At 41.7% G+C, this 19074-nt stretch overlaps 1 protein-coding gene across 3 annotated transcripts in view; it reads right to left on the bottom strand.

Annotated features, from left to right (window-relative positions):
* Window positions 1–19074, bottom strand: part of LOC121557719 (myomesin-3) — a 69770-nt gene that overhangs the window by 37529 nt on the left and 13167 nt on the right. For all 3 annotated transcript variants that reach the window (XR_005998380.2, XM_041871205.2, XM_041871206.2), the window contains 7 exons: window positions 16048–16152; window positions 9048–9207; window positions 8605–8762; window positions 7971–8063; window positions 6737–6825; window positions 5644–5688; window positions 1465–1605 (listed from right to left, as the gene is read on the bottom strand). Coding sequence is in view for 2 of the 3 variants with exons in the window: in XM_041871205.2 (XP_041727139.2) it covers window positions 1465–1605; window positions 5644–5688; window positions 6737–6825; window positions 7971–8063; window positions 8605–8762; window positions 9048–9207; window positions 16048–16152 (791 nt within the window). In the remaining variant the exon portion in view is untranslated. The remainder of the gene's footprint in view (window positions 1–1464; window positions 1606–5643; window positions 5689–6736; window positions 6826–7970; window positions 8064–8604; window positions 8763–9047; window positions 9208–16047; window positions 16153–19074) is intronic.

Genomic DNA, 19074 nt, shown 5'->3' with positions numbered 1-19074 from the left:
ACTTGGAGAAGATCTGCAAAGAGGAGTGGGACAAAATCCCTCCTGAGATGTGTGCATACCTGGTGGCCAAATACAAGAAACGTCTGACCTCTGTGATTGCCAACAAGGGTTTTGCCACCAAGTACTAAGTCATGTTTTGCAGAGGGGTAAAATACTTATTTCCCTCATTAAAATGCAAATCAATTGATAACATTCTTGACATGCGTTTTTCTGGATTTTTTTGTTGTTATTCTGTCCCTCACTGTTCAAATAAACCTACCATTAACATTATAGACTGATCATGTCTTTGTCAGTGGACAAACGAACAAAATCAGCAGGGGATCAAATACTTTTTTCCCTCACTGTAGATGCTAACAAAGATCCACTCTTGGATCAAAATGTTGTGCACTTACAGTACTAGCCTGGTTTAGTTATATGGTGGAACATTTGTGTGTGCGGGTTATACAAGTTGTCTTGGGCCCAGCACCCTCTAGCAAGTGATGTGTATCAGAATAATACAAAGAAGCTGAGGCAGCAAACAACAGCCCACTGGGCACACACTTGTTGAATCAATGTTGTTTCCACGTCATTTCTGTTGAACCAACGTGGAATAGACGTTGAATTGATGTCTCTGCCCAGTGAGGAATGTATTTTGGAGATGAACTTGACACCCTAACAGGAGGATGATGATGGTCGCAATAAAACACCTGACTAGTTTTCTCATTTTTATTAATCTTAGCTGAGACAGTATCATATAACCTGAATTTACACTGAGTTTACAAAACATTAGGAACTCCTTCTCTTTCCATGACATAGACTGACCAGGTAAATCCAGGTGAAAGCTATGATCCCTTATTGATGTCATTTGTTAAATCCACTCCAATCAATGTAGATGAAGGGGAGAAGACAGGTTAAAGAAAGATTTTTAAATCTTGAGACAACTGAGACATGGATTGTGTGTGCCATTCAGATAGTGAATGGGCAACACAAAATATTTTAGTGCCTTTGAATGGGATATGGTAGTAGTTGCCAGGCGCACCGATTTGAGTGTGTCAAGAACTGCAACGCTGCTGGGTTTTTCATGCTCAACAGTTTCCCATGTGTAGCAAGAATGGTCCACCACCCAAAGGACATCTTGACACAACTGTGGGAAGCATTGGAGTCAACATGGGCCAGCATCCCTGTCGAACGCTTTCGACACCTGGTAGAGTCCATTCTCCGACAAATTGAGGGTGTTCTGAGGGTGAAAGGGGGTGCAACTCAATATTAGGAAGGTATTCCACAGGGATGGCTTGCGTGCTTTCTCAACAGTTCAGACGACACAGCCAACAATGCCAATACTAGTTGACATTGGGGAAGGATTCAAACTAGCCTGGTCCTAGAGCTGTTTGTACTGTCTTGCCAATTCCTATGGTCATTGTCGATAGGAGTTGACAAGACTGCACAAACAGATCTGGGAACAAGCTAATAAACACTTCCACTCACCATCTTTGAACCAGGCCACGTCCTGTTGGAAGGGCAGCAGGGCCGAGGAGAAGGCACACTGCACGGTCAGGTTGTCCCCTTCTTTCACCCAGGTCGGAGGGAAGCTGAACTCAAACAGAGCCTCCCGCTCCAGCATTGCAACTACAGAGGAAGAGGAGAGGAGGAGGAGGAGGGGTGGGGGGAAGGATGAAGGGTAAGATGAAAAGGAAGAGGGAAAGGGAGATGAAAGGAGGTGGAAGAGATGGAAAAGGAGGAGGTGGAGGTGGGAACATTAGGTGAAAAGAGGAGGAGGAGAAGGAAAAAGAAGAAGAGAAATAAGCGACAGGCAACAACAAACATATAGATGGGAAATAATCCACAGGGATGAGAACTCTTTTTCCCAACATCTCCAGTCTCATGATGACGTTATGTCAGATGAAGTTGAGGTTTGCCATCTCATTGCAATGGAGGACACTAGTGTTGCAAAGAGGAACCTTAATTAACTGGACGAAGGCCCAGATACGCCAACTGGAAGTTCCATCTTCAGGAACTCATGCACGCACACAGGCACACACGCACGAAGGACACACACACACTCACTCGCTCTCTCGCACGCATGCACCCTTGTCCTGAAATGGCCTCCCTCACAAGGGGATAAACAAAGGATTAATGAGAGACATGCGATTGAGAGAAACATTTTACAATTTCTGAAAAGGTACATTATTCCTGAGACATTATATGAAGAGTTTCTTTTCCAAAATGCTATATCCCAAAATGTTTCACATTTGTGTTTTTTCATTATAAATGATTGCTTACGTGTACCTTCATGTGTGTGTAAAATATTACAGTTTTTTTATCCATAGAATTTAGATGCGTATGAAAATGTGTTTTTCGCAAAACACTATATATCCATTGTTTAGCTGGAATGGAATGTTTGTATCCTGTATATTTGACTGTGATGTGTGGTTTTCTCACCTAGCTATCTTATGATGAATGCACTTACTCTAAGTCACTCTGGATAAGAGCATATTCTAAATTTCTAAAATGTAAAATATAAATGTTTTACATACAGATCTCATATTAATGTTTTGAATAATGTTTTTAAAAACATGTTTTAAATATTGTATGTATCATTTGTACAGTCATTTATAAACAATTTAGTTATTTGTTACATATGGCTGTGTTAAACCTATCAGTACTACTTATTTATCTGAGAGTGAGGTGGATACAGTGGGGAAAAAAAGTATTTAGTCAGCCACCAATTGTGCAAGTTCTCCCACTTAAAAAGATGAGAGAGGCCTGTAATTTTCATCATAGGTACACGTCAACTATGACAGACAAAATGAGGAAAAAAAATCCAGAAAATCACATTGTAGGATTTTTTATGAATTTATTTGCAAATTATGGTGGAAAATAAGTATTTGGTCACCTACAAACAAGCAAGATTTCTGGCTCTCACAGACCTGTAACTTCTTCTTTAAGAGGCTCCTCTGTCCTCCACTCGTTACCTGTATTAATGGCACCTGTTTGAACTTGTTATCAGTATAAAAGACACCTGCACAACCTCAAACAGTCACACTCCAAACTCCACTATGGCCAAGACCAAAGAGCTGTCAAAGGACACCAGAAACAGAATTGTAGACCTGCACCAGGCTGGGAAGACTGAATCTGCAATAGGTAAGCAGCTTGGTTTGAAGAAATCAACTGTGGGAGCAATTATTAGGAAATGGAAGACATACAAGACCACTGATAATCTCCCTCGATCTGGGGCTCCACGCAAGATCTCACCCCGTGGGGTCAAAATGATCACAAGAACGGTGAGCAAAAATCCCAGAACCACACGGGGGGACCTAGTGAATGACCGGCAGAGAGCTGGGACCAAAGTAACAAAGCCTACCATCAGTAACACACTACGCCGCCAGGGACTCAAATCCTGCAGTGGCAGACGTGTCCCCCTGCTTAAGCCAGTACATGTCCAGGCCCGTCTGAAGTTTGCTAGAGTGCATTTGGATGATCCAGAAGAGGATTGGGAGAATGTCATATGGTCAGATGAAACCAAAATATAACTTTTTGGTTTAAAAAACTCAACTCGTCGTGTTTGGAGGACAAAGAATGCTGAGTTCCATCCAAAGAACACCATACCTACTGTGAAGCATTTGGGGTGGAAACATCATGCTTTGGGGCTGTTTTTCTGCAAAGGGACCAGGACGACTGATCCGTGTAAAGGAAAGAATGAATGGGGCCATGTTTTGTGAGATTTTGAGTGAAAACCTCCTTCCATCAACAAGGGCATTGAAGATGAAACGTGGCTGGGTCTTTCAGCATGACAATGATCCCAAATACACCGCCTGGGCAACGAAGGAGTGGCTTCGTAAGAAGCATTTCAAGGTCCTGGAGTGGCCTAGCCAGTCTCCAGATCTCAACCCCATAGAAAATCTTTGGAGGGAGTTGAAAGTCCGTGTTGCCCAGCGACAGCCCCAAAACATCACTGCTCTAGAGGAGATCTGCATGAAAGAATGGGCCAAAATACCAGCAACAGTGTGTGAAAACCTTGTGAAGACTTACAGAAAACGTTTGACCTGTGTCATTGCCAACAAAGGGTATATAACAAAGTATTGAGAAACTTTTGTTATTGACCAAATACTTATTTTCCACCATAATTTGCAAATAAATTCATTAAAAATCCTACAATGTGATTTTCTGGATTTATTTTTCTCATTTTTTCTGTCATAGTTGACGTGTACCTATGATGAATATTACAGGCCTCTCTCATCTTTTTAAGTGGGAGAACTTGCACAATTGGTGGCTGACTAAATACTTTTTTTCCCCACTGTATACAGTACAGCATTTAGCAAAAAACATGATTATTTGTCTCTCTGAAACGAAACCATCAAGTGATAGATTTTAAACAAATACATGTCTGTCACTGAACAACCCCATGCCAAGATTAAATAGTGAAATAACACACCAATATCTTTCCTAATTTCTTTAAACATTAAAAGCTAATTTACCAACATGAAACTCTTCATTTTCAGAGCTCCCCTTTTCCGTCAACAAAACAGCGTCTATCCCTAATTGTGAGATAAAACTGAAAACTACAAGGCCTTGTCAGATCCCATTCCCACCGACAGATCTGGAAGGTCGCAGACATGTTTCCATAATGATATTTTTTCTAAATAACAGACCAGGGCAATCATTCGGATGCACATCAAATTAATAACTCCCCGTCTCTCCCCAACTTTCTCTCTTTTTCATCATTCCCTGCATGTCCCCGTTATGATTCTGATAAATGTGCTGGGGTTGCTCTTTTTTTTAGGTGGTAATCCACATTGGATAATAGTATCCATCTCCCTGCTCCACATGGCATAATGAAGTCTCAGCACCACGCTAATGTCATTCTGCAATTCAAATCCCATTTTCTCCTCAGCAAGTGGGTATGGTTGGCATTACATGCTGATAAAGCTTCATTCAGAACGTTCGCTATTTCATTTTAAAAAATGCAGTGGACACCACTGTCTGAGTCCATTGATTGTGACTTGCACACCACTTTAAACAGTGTGTGATACAGTGAGTTTGTAATTGTCAATAACAGTTTTATCCAGTTGTGTGTGATGCTGACACAATCTACGAAGAGCAAGTCATTTACTAAGGCAAAACAGCAGTGCTAAACAATCTAGATGAATATTATGTTGGTTATTAGTCAGTGTCTAATCACTACTCATGGTCTCCCTGTGGGTGCAACCAGCCTCTCTACTAGCTAAATATCTTGGTGGGAGAGTGCCATAGCCAATATGTATAGGGCGCCAAAGCTGCCAGCAAAAGTGAACAAATCGCACACTCTCTCTCTGTGCTGAAATATACATGACTCTGACTGGCGCTGAAATGTAGCGATTCATTCACCTACCCCTCCCAACAACTCCTTTATATACAGGCCCACATATGCACACTCATGCACACAAGCACATACACACACACATGCCCCACACACACACACTCCGATGAACCATAAGCATCCCCTTGCCATCCAACCCATCTTTGTATCCAGTCAGCCAAAACATTTCCGAGCACATGCAGCAGAGCCTCAGAGTTGTGTCAGTCTTTTCAAAGGCTCAGTCTTTGCGTAGGAGAAGAGAGGGAACTTCAAAAGGTAGCAGAGAAATTTAAAAGGACATTTTTCATTAGACGCTTCATGAAACTTACTTGGGGTCCAGGATTTTTCGATTGCGGCCTCGGCTCCTTGATATGCTGAATTGTGGAGTGGGGGAACAAGTAGGAGAGAGAGGGGTGGGGAGAGTGCAGAGGGAGAGAGAGAGGGAAAGGAGAGAGAAAGAGAGACAAATCAATCCTGGCAAATGCCACTTTTATACACGTCACAACTAATATTCCCTTTAACCTATTTTAAACAATCGAAGGAGAATGTGAGCATGTGAAATATGGATGATAGGTGAATAGAAGCGCTTTGCCCCTTGAAGTGTCTCATTACTCCTTCGCCATTTAATTGATCTACGAGGAGAAGGAGTAGCCCGGTATTGTCAGGGCACCCTCACACTGTTTCTAGGAAGAAAAGGCCATTAAGAAGCTGGAGGAAAATATTCATAGTTTAATTAATTCATCTTGTAATATTATTAACATCCCTGCTGTCAACAGTGTTGTTGTGGTGGTGTAGCAAATGGCCCAAAGTTCTGTTCATGTGGGCAGTAGACTGCAGACACTGTAGGTTTTTGGTCTTAATAATACAATGTTTTGCAGGTGCAGTGAAATGGGTTGTTTTACAGGGTCAGCCATAATAGTACAGCACCCCCAGAGCAAATTAGGGTTAAGTGCCTTGCTCAAGGTCAAATCAACAGATTTCTCACCTTGTCTGCTCAGGTATTCAAACCAGCAACCTTCCGGTTACTGGCCCAACGGGCTAACCGCTAGGCTACACGTGTTTTATTACTCATAATGACATGTTATGTATTGCACTAATTAGTTTAGATTGAAGGTGTAGGCTATTGATATGGTATAGAACCCCAGTCCTCTAGGTGCAAACCATCAGTACAGATGGAAACTGGATCAAGATTAATTGGAAATAATTGGTAAGGATGAATAGTGATTTAGATCCCATAGAAGTATGAATGAGCATCCCTTTAGGTTGTCTCACATGAGTAAAACAAGTATGGACTAGTATGGAGCAGCAAAGGGGAAAATGTGACATGGTTACCCATTTGAGGCAGAGGAGCAATCTGCATGTACGGTGTCCATATTAGGAATAATGTGTCCATGAAAGTTGTCAGAATCAGCAGCTACTTACAGTTGACCACCAGAGTGGCAATGGTAGTAGCTTCACCCAGAGAACTCTTGGCAACCACCTTGTACACCCCAGCATCCTCAACAGAGCACCTGGGGAGGGGGAAGAATGATGACTCATGTGTTTGTGCCGCCATCTTGGCTCCAGGCTGAGCCCAAAGCTAAATCACATTCTCAACATTCTCATGTACAGTGCCTTCAGAAAGTATTCACACCCCTTGACTCTTTCCACATTTTGTTGTGTTACAGCCTGAATTTAAAATTGATTAAATGTAGATGTTTTGTCACTGGCCTACACATAATACCCCGTAATGTCAAAGTGGAATTATGTTTTTAGAAATGTGAACAAATTGATTATAAATGAAAAGCTGAAACGTCTTGAGTCAATAAGTATTCAACCCCATTGTTATGGCACGTCTAAATGAGTTCAGGAGTAAACATGTGCTTAACAAGTCACATTATAAGTTGCACAGAGTTGCATGTGTGCAATAATAGTGTTTAACATGATTTTTGAATGACTACCTAATCTCTGTACCCCACACATACAATTATTTGTAAGGTCCCTCAGTTGAGCAGTGAATTTCAAACACAGATTCAACCACAAAGACCAGGGAGGTTTTCCAATGCCTCGCAAAGAAGGGCACCTATTGGTAGATGGGTAAAAAAAAATAAAAAAAATATTGAATATCCCTTTGAGCATGGTGAAGTTATTAATTACACTTTGGGTGGTGTATCAATACACCCAGTCACTACAAAGATGCAGGCGTCCTTCCTAACTCAGTTGCCGGAGAGGAAGGAAACTGCTCAGGAATTTCACAATGAGGCCAATGGTGATTTAAAACAGTTACAGAGTTTAGTAGCTGTGATAGGACAAAACTGAGGATGGATCAACAATATTGTAGTTACTCCACAATACTAACCAAATTGACAGAGTGAAAAGAAGGAAGCCTGTACAGGATAAAACATATTACAAAACATGCATCCTGTTTGCAACAAGGCATTAAGTACTCAAGGTATTATGTGTAGATGGGTGAGAAAAAAATAATATTTAATCCATTTTGAATTCAGGTTGTAACACAACAAAATGTGGAATAAGTCAAGGGTTGTGAATACTTTCTGAAGACACTATAGTTCACTCAGAAGGAAGGGGGAGGAAATGGAAGAGGGGAGTGGAAGTAACTGCAACGTAATGAACAGCAGGGTGCTAAACGCATACATTTGCAAATCCTTTCAGTTACCTTCTGATTTCCAGCGAGTTGAGGCCAAACTTCTGCTTCAGACTGTAGTTCCAGGCCTGGCCATAGGCACTCAGAGGTACCCCGTCCTTGTACCTGGGAAGGAGAGAGTTAATAACAGTCCCAGTGTCTAGGTGTAAACTAACAAAAATCCCAATGAAATTTAAACATGACCACTGTTATGCTTTCCATGTTCCTGCCCGTTGCTAATTATGCTAATATATGCTATGCAACAGTTAACATGACACCTTTAGCATATACATGGCTTTTGATCTCACATTTCTTCTTGAGCTTTGTCTCAGTCAAGTCAAGACTCTTGGAGCTCATTGGGATGCATGTGTCCCATCTGGGATTGTTAAACTAATGATCTGCAGGTCATCTGATCCACAGCTCTGACTATGCTCAGGTCATGAATAATGAACACATATTCTTTTCATCAGCTAGTCTTTTAGTGCATCTACTTATCAAGGGTGACAGTTACACACATTGCCAAGGCTAATACTGAAGCAAATCAGGTAATTTCACCCACAAATATCAGAGCAATATTCCATTCAGGAATCAAAGGTTAACATGACAAAACCTGTGTAGCTATATAATAACCTATCCATCTTCAGAGATTTTCAATGTGAGTGCTCACCAGGTGACCCGTGGGGGTGGGCATCCCTGGACGGTGCAGGAGAGTTTGACCCCCATGCTCTCCCACACCATGTGGGCTCTCAGCGGGATAGGGAAGTCTGGGGCTTTCTGACTCAGGTCCTCCAGATACTTCAAATGGATGGAAGCCTTCTGCTCAGCCTGGAACACAGATAGACACAGCTGGTATTCAAGTGCACTTACAGTACTACCAATTACTGGTCAACTGACATAAGGCAAAAAAACTTCAAAATCTCAGTAAGCCATGGGGAAATGTAGGAATGTCAGCGTCAGCGACAAAGGTTAAATGAGACCATGTTGATTTTCAACTGGGCAACTGTTTTTATGCATTTGGCCTTACTGAATTCACAATAATGTAGGCCTATAATTCACTGTCCGGAGTGTCCGTGTATATCTGTATGTGATGAGATCAGAGCAGACTCTTACCTGCCTACGCAAGGCCATGCGGTCACAGCGTTGGCGGATATAATGCTGTTCCCTGAGCACCTCCACCTCCACCTTCTCAGCCTCATTTCCAAACAGGGTCCACTTCTCTCCAGTTCTCAGACCCTGCTCATCCGCTGCCATGGTCTCCTTCAGGACATCCCTATTGGACCAGAGCACCAAGACATTCTCTGTTAGAAAACCTCTGAGAAAAGGTCTATTGGCAAACGTACATACAGTACATACACCAACTCCTTGTGACACGCTGTTCTAATCATAAAAATATAAAAAGCAATAACGCATGAGGGGGTGTGGTATCTGGCCAATATACCACAGCTAAGGGCTGTTCTTATGCACAACACAACGCAGAGTGCCTGGATACAGCCCTTAGCCGTGGTATATTGGCCATATACCACAAACCCCCGAGGTGCCTTATTGCTATTATAAACTGGTTACCAATGTAATTAGAACAGTAAAGATAGATGTTTTGTCATACCCATGGTATACGGTCTGATATACCACGACTTTCAGCCAATCAGCATTCAGGGCTCGAACCACCCAGTTTATAATTATATTTATATGGTCCTAATATGGACACCTTACATATACACAATCTTATAATAGATCACTGATATTGTAGTATTGGTGCATGTACTGTAGGTTTGCCAATACTGTAGTTATATTGTGTTGCACTCATATAGACTCAATACACATATTTTTCTTGTTGTCTGCTGACAAACGCACTGATCAAGCCACCCCAAAAAGCCAAGGGCAGAAACAAGACCATGAACAACAAATGTTGTTGTCAAGGCAACACTGCAGCCTCTCTGAGATTACAGTTTAGCTGTGAGGATGTCATTGAAGGAAGAAGGAGGAAAGGACAAATTGGACAAAGCACAAAGAATACAGCCTATACAATATATCACCTTCAAATAGGTTTTGGTTTTGCTAAGGCATTGTGGACAGGGATGTTTGATATGCATAAGCATCTGCCTCTGGTGCCAAAGGTTGCCTGTTTGAATCCTGCAATTGAAAGTAGTTTTTGAGATTTTTGTTTTAAGCATCTGCCTCTGGTACCAAAGGTTGCATGTTCGAATCCAGCGATACAAAGTTGTTTTTCAGATTTAAATTTTAAGCCTATCCCAAACCTAACCCTTACCTTAACCATTCAGAGTTAATGCCTAACATTAAGATTTTGAGTTAATGCCTAAACTTAACCCTAACCTTAAAAATGCGGAGTTAATGCATAAACTTAAACTTAAACACTATGGCGTTTGGAACAACTTCGATATTTGACTTTTGAGAAACATGGATGAACGTCTAAATGTGACGTGAGATTGTGAGAGCTTGTTGGGATTGTCATTTGTAGTCATTAAAGAGGTTAATAGCCTTGCAGGCTTCATTTACAGGTCTCTATGCAAATGAAACCCAGAACACACATGAAACACAATCAAAAGCAGCAATGCAATAATGATAAATGCAGCATTGCAGAAGTATTACAAAAGCATGTTGCGACTCAACATGAGCTAACATTAGCCCAGGAAAATCTCCTGGGGTGGAATCTAACAATCTGACATACTGTATATCTGCTTATGATCTGTTTTTTTTTTGATAGCATATGTCAGTCCCTGGAGATTCGGTGAGAGAAAATGATGCTCAATATGCTGGATGTACACTGAGTGTACAAAACATTATGAACACTTGCTCTTTCCATGACATATACTGACCAGGTGAAAGCTATGATCCCTTATTGATGTCACTTGTTAAATCTGCTTCAATCAGTGTAGATGAAGGGGAGGAGACAGGTTAAAGAAGGATGTTTAAGCCTTGAGACAATTGAGACATGGATTGTATTTGTGTGCCATTCAGAGGGTGAATGGGCAACACAAAATATTTAAGTGCCTTTGAACGGGGTATGGTAGTAGGTGCCAGGTGCACCGGTTTGTGTCAAGAACTGCAACGCTGATGTGTTTTTCACGCTTAGCAGATTCCCATGTGTATCAAGAATGGTCCACCACCCAAAGGACATCTAGCCAACTTGACACAACTGTGCGAAGCACTGGAGTCACCATGGGCCAGAATCCATGTGGAATGCTTTAGACACCTTGTAGAGTCCATGCCCAGACGGATTGAGGCGGTTCTGAGGGGAAAAGGGGGTGCAACTCAATATTGTTGTGTTCTTAATGTTTTGTACAATCAGTGTATAGCCTCATTGGTCTATAGCTTTATTTCAAGAGAATCACTACTGAGCTGTGCTACAGTATAGTCAAGACTGCTGTGTCATTGCCCTGGTTCTTATGCAATGTTGATATGTTGATATTCAGTTATTCACTTTGATTGGTGGCCCATCCCGCCCCACACATGCCCCGATCAAGGTCTCCATCTGTCTTTTATCACACACTCCTAGGCTCTCTCATCTACAGAGGGGTGTCGATCCTGGTGTCCTGACTAACCGACAATGATAGTCCTCTGAGATTGGTAGTGTGAACACACACACACATTGCGACACACACATTTTCAGTTACACTCATTTACTCATTTTCACATGCGTGATTGTAAAAGTGGTCATTTATGCATGCATGCACATACACTGAGTGTACCAAACATTAACCTCTACGGGATCGGTGTCCCGTATACGGGACGGTTGAGCTAACGTGCGCTATTGTGATTAGCATGACTGTTGTAAGTAACAGCAAACTTTCCAGGACATAGACATGTCTTAAGCTGAAATGTTTGTTAATCTAACTGCACTGTCCAATTTACAGTAGCTATTACAGTGAAAAAATACCATGCTATTGTTTGAGGAGAGTGCACAACAACAGAAAATGTATCACGGCAACTGGTTTGATACATTCACCTCTGAAGGTAAATTATGTAATGTAATTCAGTAATCTTGCTCTGATTTGTCATCCTAAGGGTCCCAGAGATAAAATGTAGCATAGTTTTGTTTGATAAAATCAATTTTTATATTCAAATGTAGGAAATGGGTTCTACAGTTTGAATCCCTGCTGTCTCTGGCTCCACACCCACCCCGCCCGGCCATCTAGATGTGTGAAAGTTAGTGTATAAGCTAATTATCCATCATGTATGACATTCCTGGTAGTGTGGAAACATACATTTTGTATTACCATATAATTTTTATATGTTCTCTATAGTTATGTACTTGAAAATGTACCAATTGACCAATTCGGCACACTTGGGCAGACTTGATACAAAATAGTCCAGTATTGCAATGCTTCACTGGATCAATCTGAAACTTTGCACACACACTGCAGCCATCTAGTGGCCAGAATCTAAATTGCGCCTAACCTGCAATATGATATTGTGGCCTTTCTCTTGCATTTCAAAGATGAAAAAAATAGTTTAAAATATGTTTTTTTGTTTGTATTATCTTTTACCAGATCTAATGTGTTATATTCTCCTACATTAATTTCACATTTCCACAAACTTCAAAGTGTTTTCTTTCAAATGGTATCAAGAATAGGCATATCCTTGCTTCAGGTCCTGAGCTACAGGCAGTTAGATTTGGGTATGTCATTTTAGGAGAAAATTGAAAAAAAGGGTCCGATCCTTAACAGGTTTTAAGGACACCTTCCTAATATTGAGTTCCACAGGGATGCTGGCCCATGTTGACTCCAATGCTTCCCACAGTTGGATGGATGTCCTTTGGGTTGTGGACCATTCTTGATACATACGGGAAACAGTTCAGCGTGAAAAACCCAATGCTTCCCAAAGTTGGCTGGATATCCTTTGGGTGGTTGACCATTCTTGATACACACGGGAAACTGTTGAGCGTGAAAAACCCAGCAGCGTTGCAGTTCTTGACACAAACTAGTGCGCCTGGCACCTACTACCATAACCCGTTCAAAGGCACTTAAATATTTTGTCTTGCCCATTCACCCTCTAAATGGCACACACACACAATCCATGTCTCAATTGTCTCAAGGCTTAACATTCCTTCTTTAAGCTGTCTCCTTCCCTTCATCTACACTGATTCAAGTGGATTTAAGTGACATCAATAAGGGATCATAGCTTTCACCTGGATTCACCTGGTCAGTCTATGTCATGGAAAAAGCAGGTGTTCCTAATGTTTTGTACAGTCAGTGTATGTACTTGTGATCACACATTCTCACACAGATGCACACTCGCACTCATGTACACACACACACAAGCACGCATGCATGCATGTATTTCACACGCACACAGACACACTCACACACGTGCCACACAAACACTCAGTACTGCAGGGCTGATTTAAACAGCCAGACCTTTTTTTATCTCTGACTGTGTGGATGTCAGTCGAGGCTGGGCAATAAATACATCCATCTGAAACTGCAGTGTTATGGCTTAATTTGCTCCAAGTGGACATTTGAAGATCATTTCACAGTGTTGGAAATTTATTGACCTCCAGTCAAAAGAGCTAAGTCCTTTGGGTCATCCAGCGAATATACATACTGTATTGAATTTACACTCTCCTCTCAGACAGGAGGGTGGGAGTTGCAGGAAAGAGCGAGGGAGAGAGGGAAATAGAGAGAAGTGAAACAAGAGTAAACATGTCAATCATCTTCTCACACCTCTAATTGGGGGTTAGAGAGAGAGCGAGAGCATCGTGTTCGCATTGTTATCGAATCAAAACAAATGTCATGCCAATCTCGTATCCCGGGGTGTTCGTTCAGGTGTCCCAGAAATAGACTCAACGAATCCATGAAGGGGTTTAGAATCCATCCCCATATCCTTCCAAATTCACCCAAGGAGGATTTCATAATTCCTGGCTTTACTCTCTCCTCCCAAAAAGATCCCCTTTCTATCCGTCACCTCTCCTGGGGGGAACGGCTTTAGGTTTCCATGCAGCAAATATACTTCGGAAGGGAGAAAGGCCTTGTTAATGTCTGAGCAAAAGGGATTACTAGGCAGAGAAATAAAAAGGTGAGCCCGGGCCTTTGAATTAGAGCAAAGCACGTTAGCAGGTTGAGGTCTGGATGGCACTCCACTTGATGGCAGGACGAGAGGGCATGAAAGAGCATGCCACTCAGATGCCAACGAGATGCGAACACGTCTGCACAGCTGAGGTTTAGTACTGCTGTCAGATGCATGGGCTTACTCTCAAGTGAACTTTCCTTTCTTTTTTACACTTCCTCTCAGTCTGCATCTTTATCTTCCTGCTGTCAAACACGTCCTCTTTTCTAAAGGAGAAAAGGTCCTCTTCACTCGATCTGTCTATTCACCACTGCAAGTGACTGCCAGATAGCTTCTTTAACTTTCTTGGCTTTCTAGTTAGAGAGGAAGCAGAGTTCATAGCACTGTGTGAGAGTTCACTTCAGTGCGTTTACTTTTCGTGGTTCATACTGCTTTGACATACCTTGAATAGATCAAACAAGCATATTTTTTGTTTATCAAAGATGAGTTCATTCATTTTTATTGGTCAACATACTTTCAATAATGTACTGTGATGGCATGGCCTGACCGGTTGTTAGAGTTGAGGTCCTCAAGGGCCTAAAAGGTCTTGATTTTTTGTTTCAACCATTTTCTACAGTTACATTATACTTGGAGATGCCAAATCTAATCCTTTTAAATGGGCTTAGCAAAACCCCAGCTTCAAGCTGAAGTAAAGTACACCCTCTGCTCCTGCAAAATGAACTGTTGCCTGAGTCTGATATTGAATCACATTGAATCACATTATCAGCCACATGAAAAATAGGGACATGGCAAGGTGCCCCTGGATAAGGGTTTCTGCCAAGCAAATCGTGTTATGAGACGCCATGTTCCCCCTTGCCTTCCTGTTTACTGTGACCTAAACCTTCCAGTCTGGAGCCCTATTTATTTTGAGATGTATAACATCCTCTACCATGACAGCTGGTTATTAAATCCCCAAGCTTGTGATGTAATCTTTAAATGAAAGATGCACCCTACATCATCACATTCACCTCCTCCGCAGCTCATTTCTCTTCCCTCCCTCCTCTATAACGTCTTTGTTCGTTAATAAGCCCTCAACTAAATTGTCATCCGGGATTATTGTTTAGTTTATTGGCATCACATATAAAATTATTGAGCCAGTATATGAGGTCATAGAGCAGCTGGAGTTTTAAATGACAAAGAAGAAGAGTGAAGAGAAAAAAAGACATGAATGGAATCTTGGTTTATTGTCAATCTCTGATGCTTCAAAAGGACGGCCCTTGAACTCAAGGCCCAGCGCCAGTGGAACTTGAGCTTATCTTTCTCATGGATGGTGGAGCGGGAGAATGCAGAGATTGCTTTGGCTTTGGCTTTTCATGGCATCCCATTGATTTTTATAGCTGACGTTGCTAACTTAGAGGGCTATGGTATGAATCATACAGATAGTTGTCCACAGAGAGTCAGAGATTGTGCTGACTGCAGAGTCATGCTCTGAGTCTATTCTCTATTATATAGAAGTGATTGCAACAGGAAAAGTAGAACAAGAGAGTGTGCAGTCGGTCAGATTCAAACCCACGTGAGCACCGGTACATGTATTCTGGAGGCAGCGATCTAGACTGCTAGACCACCCCACACCTCACTCTGGGTCTGCTCTACAGAGGAGACATAAGCCTGGAAACACTGCCAGGTAGGGATGAATTAGTCAGGAGAAGATGCAGCAGAGATGTCTTTGCTTTGTGCTCGCTGAAGTGTTGCAGGTTGAGACGGTTCAGTTTGAACTTCGCCTCAACTCTGACTTTGCCACCAATTTGACACATTGTTTCTTAATAAATTCATTCATTGATCTTACCTCAGGGTGCTCTTGTTTCAACGGGCAGTTGCTGGTGCATTAATGCATTTCAAAATCATAATTTAGTTGTCAGGAATTGTACCAATTGTATTGTATTGACTAGCGTCCTATACGAGGGGTGTGCTTGTACATCAAGCTGCCTCACGCTACAGAAACAGGACATAGGATCCTGCCCTATGCGCCGTTCTGGTTCGGACAAGGCTTACTGTGTTACTGTATATACCTTACACCCTAAAGCCTTTGTAACTCTTTTCAACATACCATGTCCTGTGGCGTGGGAATTTGCCGATGTTCAGGATCTCCTTGACCGACATCACATCACCGGGGATGATGGGATAGAACTCAGAGTAGGAAGCCTCCTCATCACTGGTGCATCACAGGGACATAGAACAAACAACAACAACATATTAGATTAATTGGGTATTTTAATTAAAGTAGAAATCTGATAATTAAATAAATGATCAAATTAATCATGAGAAGCTTCAAGTCAAGTGTAGTTACAACTGTCCTGCTATTGTGAATCTGATCACCAGGGGAGGCCACACAACCAGAGGGAGTTCCGCTCAGAGGCTGCCTTTCAAGAACAAAACTAAATTCCAATCACATTGTTTTATTCAAAGATTTATTTTTGGCTTTTAAAATGTAAATTTCAAATGAAATGTGGAAACATTGCTTACATTTGCCTTTATTATTTCCTATTCCTGTGACACTCAGAAATTGTCAAACTAATTTGGAGTTAGATTACTTACCAACAGAACATGCTGTTGAGAATAACATCTGAATAGAAACAAGGGCAATATTAACAGCTGAGATAGAGCTGAAGTTCAGCCTGACAATAGAGACTGATAACCTCTGTGAATAACGATGTCAATGTTGCTGGCCAAACTGCCTGACTAGCTCTACAGCCTAGATCGGACTACAGGCCTTTATTTGGAACAGCAACTGGCTACAGGATAAAGGAAGGGAGGGAACGAAGAGGCAGCATTGTATTCACTAGTCAGTAGTCACTATTGAATGGTTTCTCAAATGGTGCAATTTGTGAGATCACCTCCGGACACATTGTGTAAGTCTGTTCAATGTAAGATTTGAAGATGTTATCTTTTGCTTTTAAGTAACACATGTAAGGCCTTTCTCCATATACAGTATTTGAGGTTTCAAAATGCTTCTAAAGTTTATCATTTCCAAAAAAATAATGATGAAATGTATCAACCCCTACAATTTTTTAAATATTAATTACAATCCACATAATAATTCACATTTCCTGTTGCTGCATGATTGTTTTACTGCTGTAGCAACCTGGCTCAAATTAATATATTTTTACTGGTATATTTTACATAATAGGATGTCCTTGTGGCTTGTTCTATGTTGGAAAGACTTACATGAATATAGCTTTTTACTTGTATTTTTTACATACACTATACTATATATACAAAAGTATGTGGACACCCCTTCAAATTAGTGGATTCGGCTATTTCAGCTACACCCGTTACTGACAGGTGTATAAAATCGAGCACACAGCCATGCAATCTCCATAGACAAACATTGTCAGTAGAATGGCCTTACTGAAGAGCTCAGTGACTTTCAACGTGGCACCGTCATAGTATGCCACCTTTCCAACAAATCAGTTCGTCAACTACAACTAAAAATCGTCTGTCCTCGGTTACAACACTCACTACCGAGTTCCAAACTGCCTCTGGAAGCAACGTCAGCACAAGAACTGTTCGTCTGGAGCTTCATGAAATGGGTTTCCATGGCCGAGCAGCTGCACACAAGCCTAAGATCAGGTGTAAAGCTCGTCGCCATTGGAGCAGTGGAAACGTGTTCTCTTGAGTGATGAATCACGCTTCACCATCTGGCAGTCTGATGGACGAATCTGGGATTGGCGGATGCCATAAAAATGCTACCATAGTGCTAACTGTAAAGTTTGGTGGAGAAGGAATAATGTTTTTAATTTTTCGGTCAAGGCCCCTTAGTTCCAGTGAAGGGAAATCGTAACGCTACAGCATACAATGACATTCTAAACGATACTGTGCTTCCAACTTTGTGGCAACAGTTTGGGGAAGGCCCTTTCCTGTTTCAGCATGACAATGTCCCCGTGCACAAAGCGAGGTCCATACAGATATGGTTTGTCGAGGTTGGTGTGGAAGAACTTGACTGGTCAGCACAGAGCCCTGACCTCAACCCCATCGAACAGCTTTGGGATGAATTGGAACGCCGACTGCGAGCCAAGCCTAAGTGCCCAACATCAGTGCCCGACCTCACTAATGCTCTTGTGGCTGAATGGAAGCAAGTCCCCGCAGCAATATTCCAACATCTAGTGGAATGTCTTCCCAGAAGTGCGGAGGCTGTTATAGTAGCAAAGGGGGGACCAACTCCATATTAATACTCATGATTTTGGAATGAGATGTTGGACGAGCAGGTGTCCACAAAATGTTGGTAATGTAGTGTATCTCATAGGATGCCCATGTGTCTTGTTCTATATTGGAAAGAGATGCATAAATATTGATCCCTTTGAAATACATATAATCTATGAATTTATACTATGACTCTGTAAAGTTTTGCCAGTCTATTTTCTCCCGTCGTGTTGTTTTTCAACAACATTTTGAGGAGTAATGATATCAATATCGAAACCACACACTCCAGCACACTTTCTTCAGATGCAGCAGGCCTCTATTTACTGTGTGTGCTGAGTGGACCGGAGCCAGAGTGGTATTGTCCAGCCTTAGGCTCCATGCTACATTATTTAACGACACCCTATCAATCTCTCTCTGCACGCTGCGGAACGGTCCAGGAACCAAACAAAAGAAAAAGCAGAAGTTGCTCTCTCTGAGCTCTGTGAAATGGGGAACTGTCCCAGCAAATAAACAAAATAAAATGGGAAGTTACAACAATTTGCATTGTCATCAGAAGTAGGCTGTCTTTCTGAAAGGAGTGCCTCAAGCAATATGGCAGTGCTACATATATTAGCTGGCTATATTCACTTGGGGGGGAAATAAGTTCTGACTTTCAGAATTGTTTTGTGGAGTGGGAGAATTCAAAACCTCAAATATTGGCCAAGCAGCCCATACAAGACCTGATACAAGCATTTACTCTCAAAATATCTCCTGAATGCAGCTGTAATTGCTCTTGTTAAAGTGTAATGGAGCAAAAGTTAGCACCTCTCCTATTACTTTAAGATCAACTTTATTGTCTCGACTTGCCAAGTGTTCTCCTTACTGTTGGTCTAAGAGGACAGCTGATGCTTTAATTAGGTTGTCTTAGTGAGTATGTGTAAGTGTGTTTTGTCTA

The sequence above is a fragment of the Coregonus clupeaformis genome, unplaced genomic scaffold (genome assembly GCF_020615455.1).
Source record: "Coregonus clupeaformis isolate EN_2021a unplaced genomic scaffold, ASM2061545v1 scaf0130, whole genome shotgun sequence".
Taxonomy (NCBI): Eukaryota; Metazoa; Chordata; class Actinopteri; order Salmoniformes; family Salmonidae; genus Coregonus; species Coregonus clupeaformis.
Note: the sequence above shows the minus strand (reverse complement) of the source record. Positions and strands in the feature narration are given on the sequence as shown.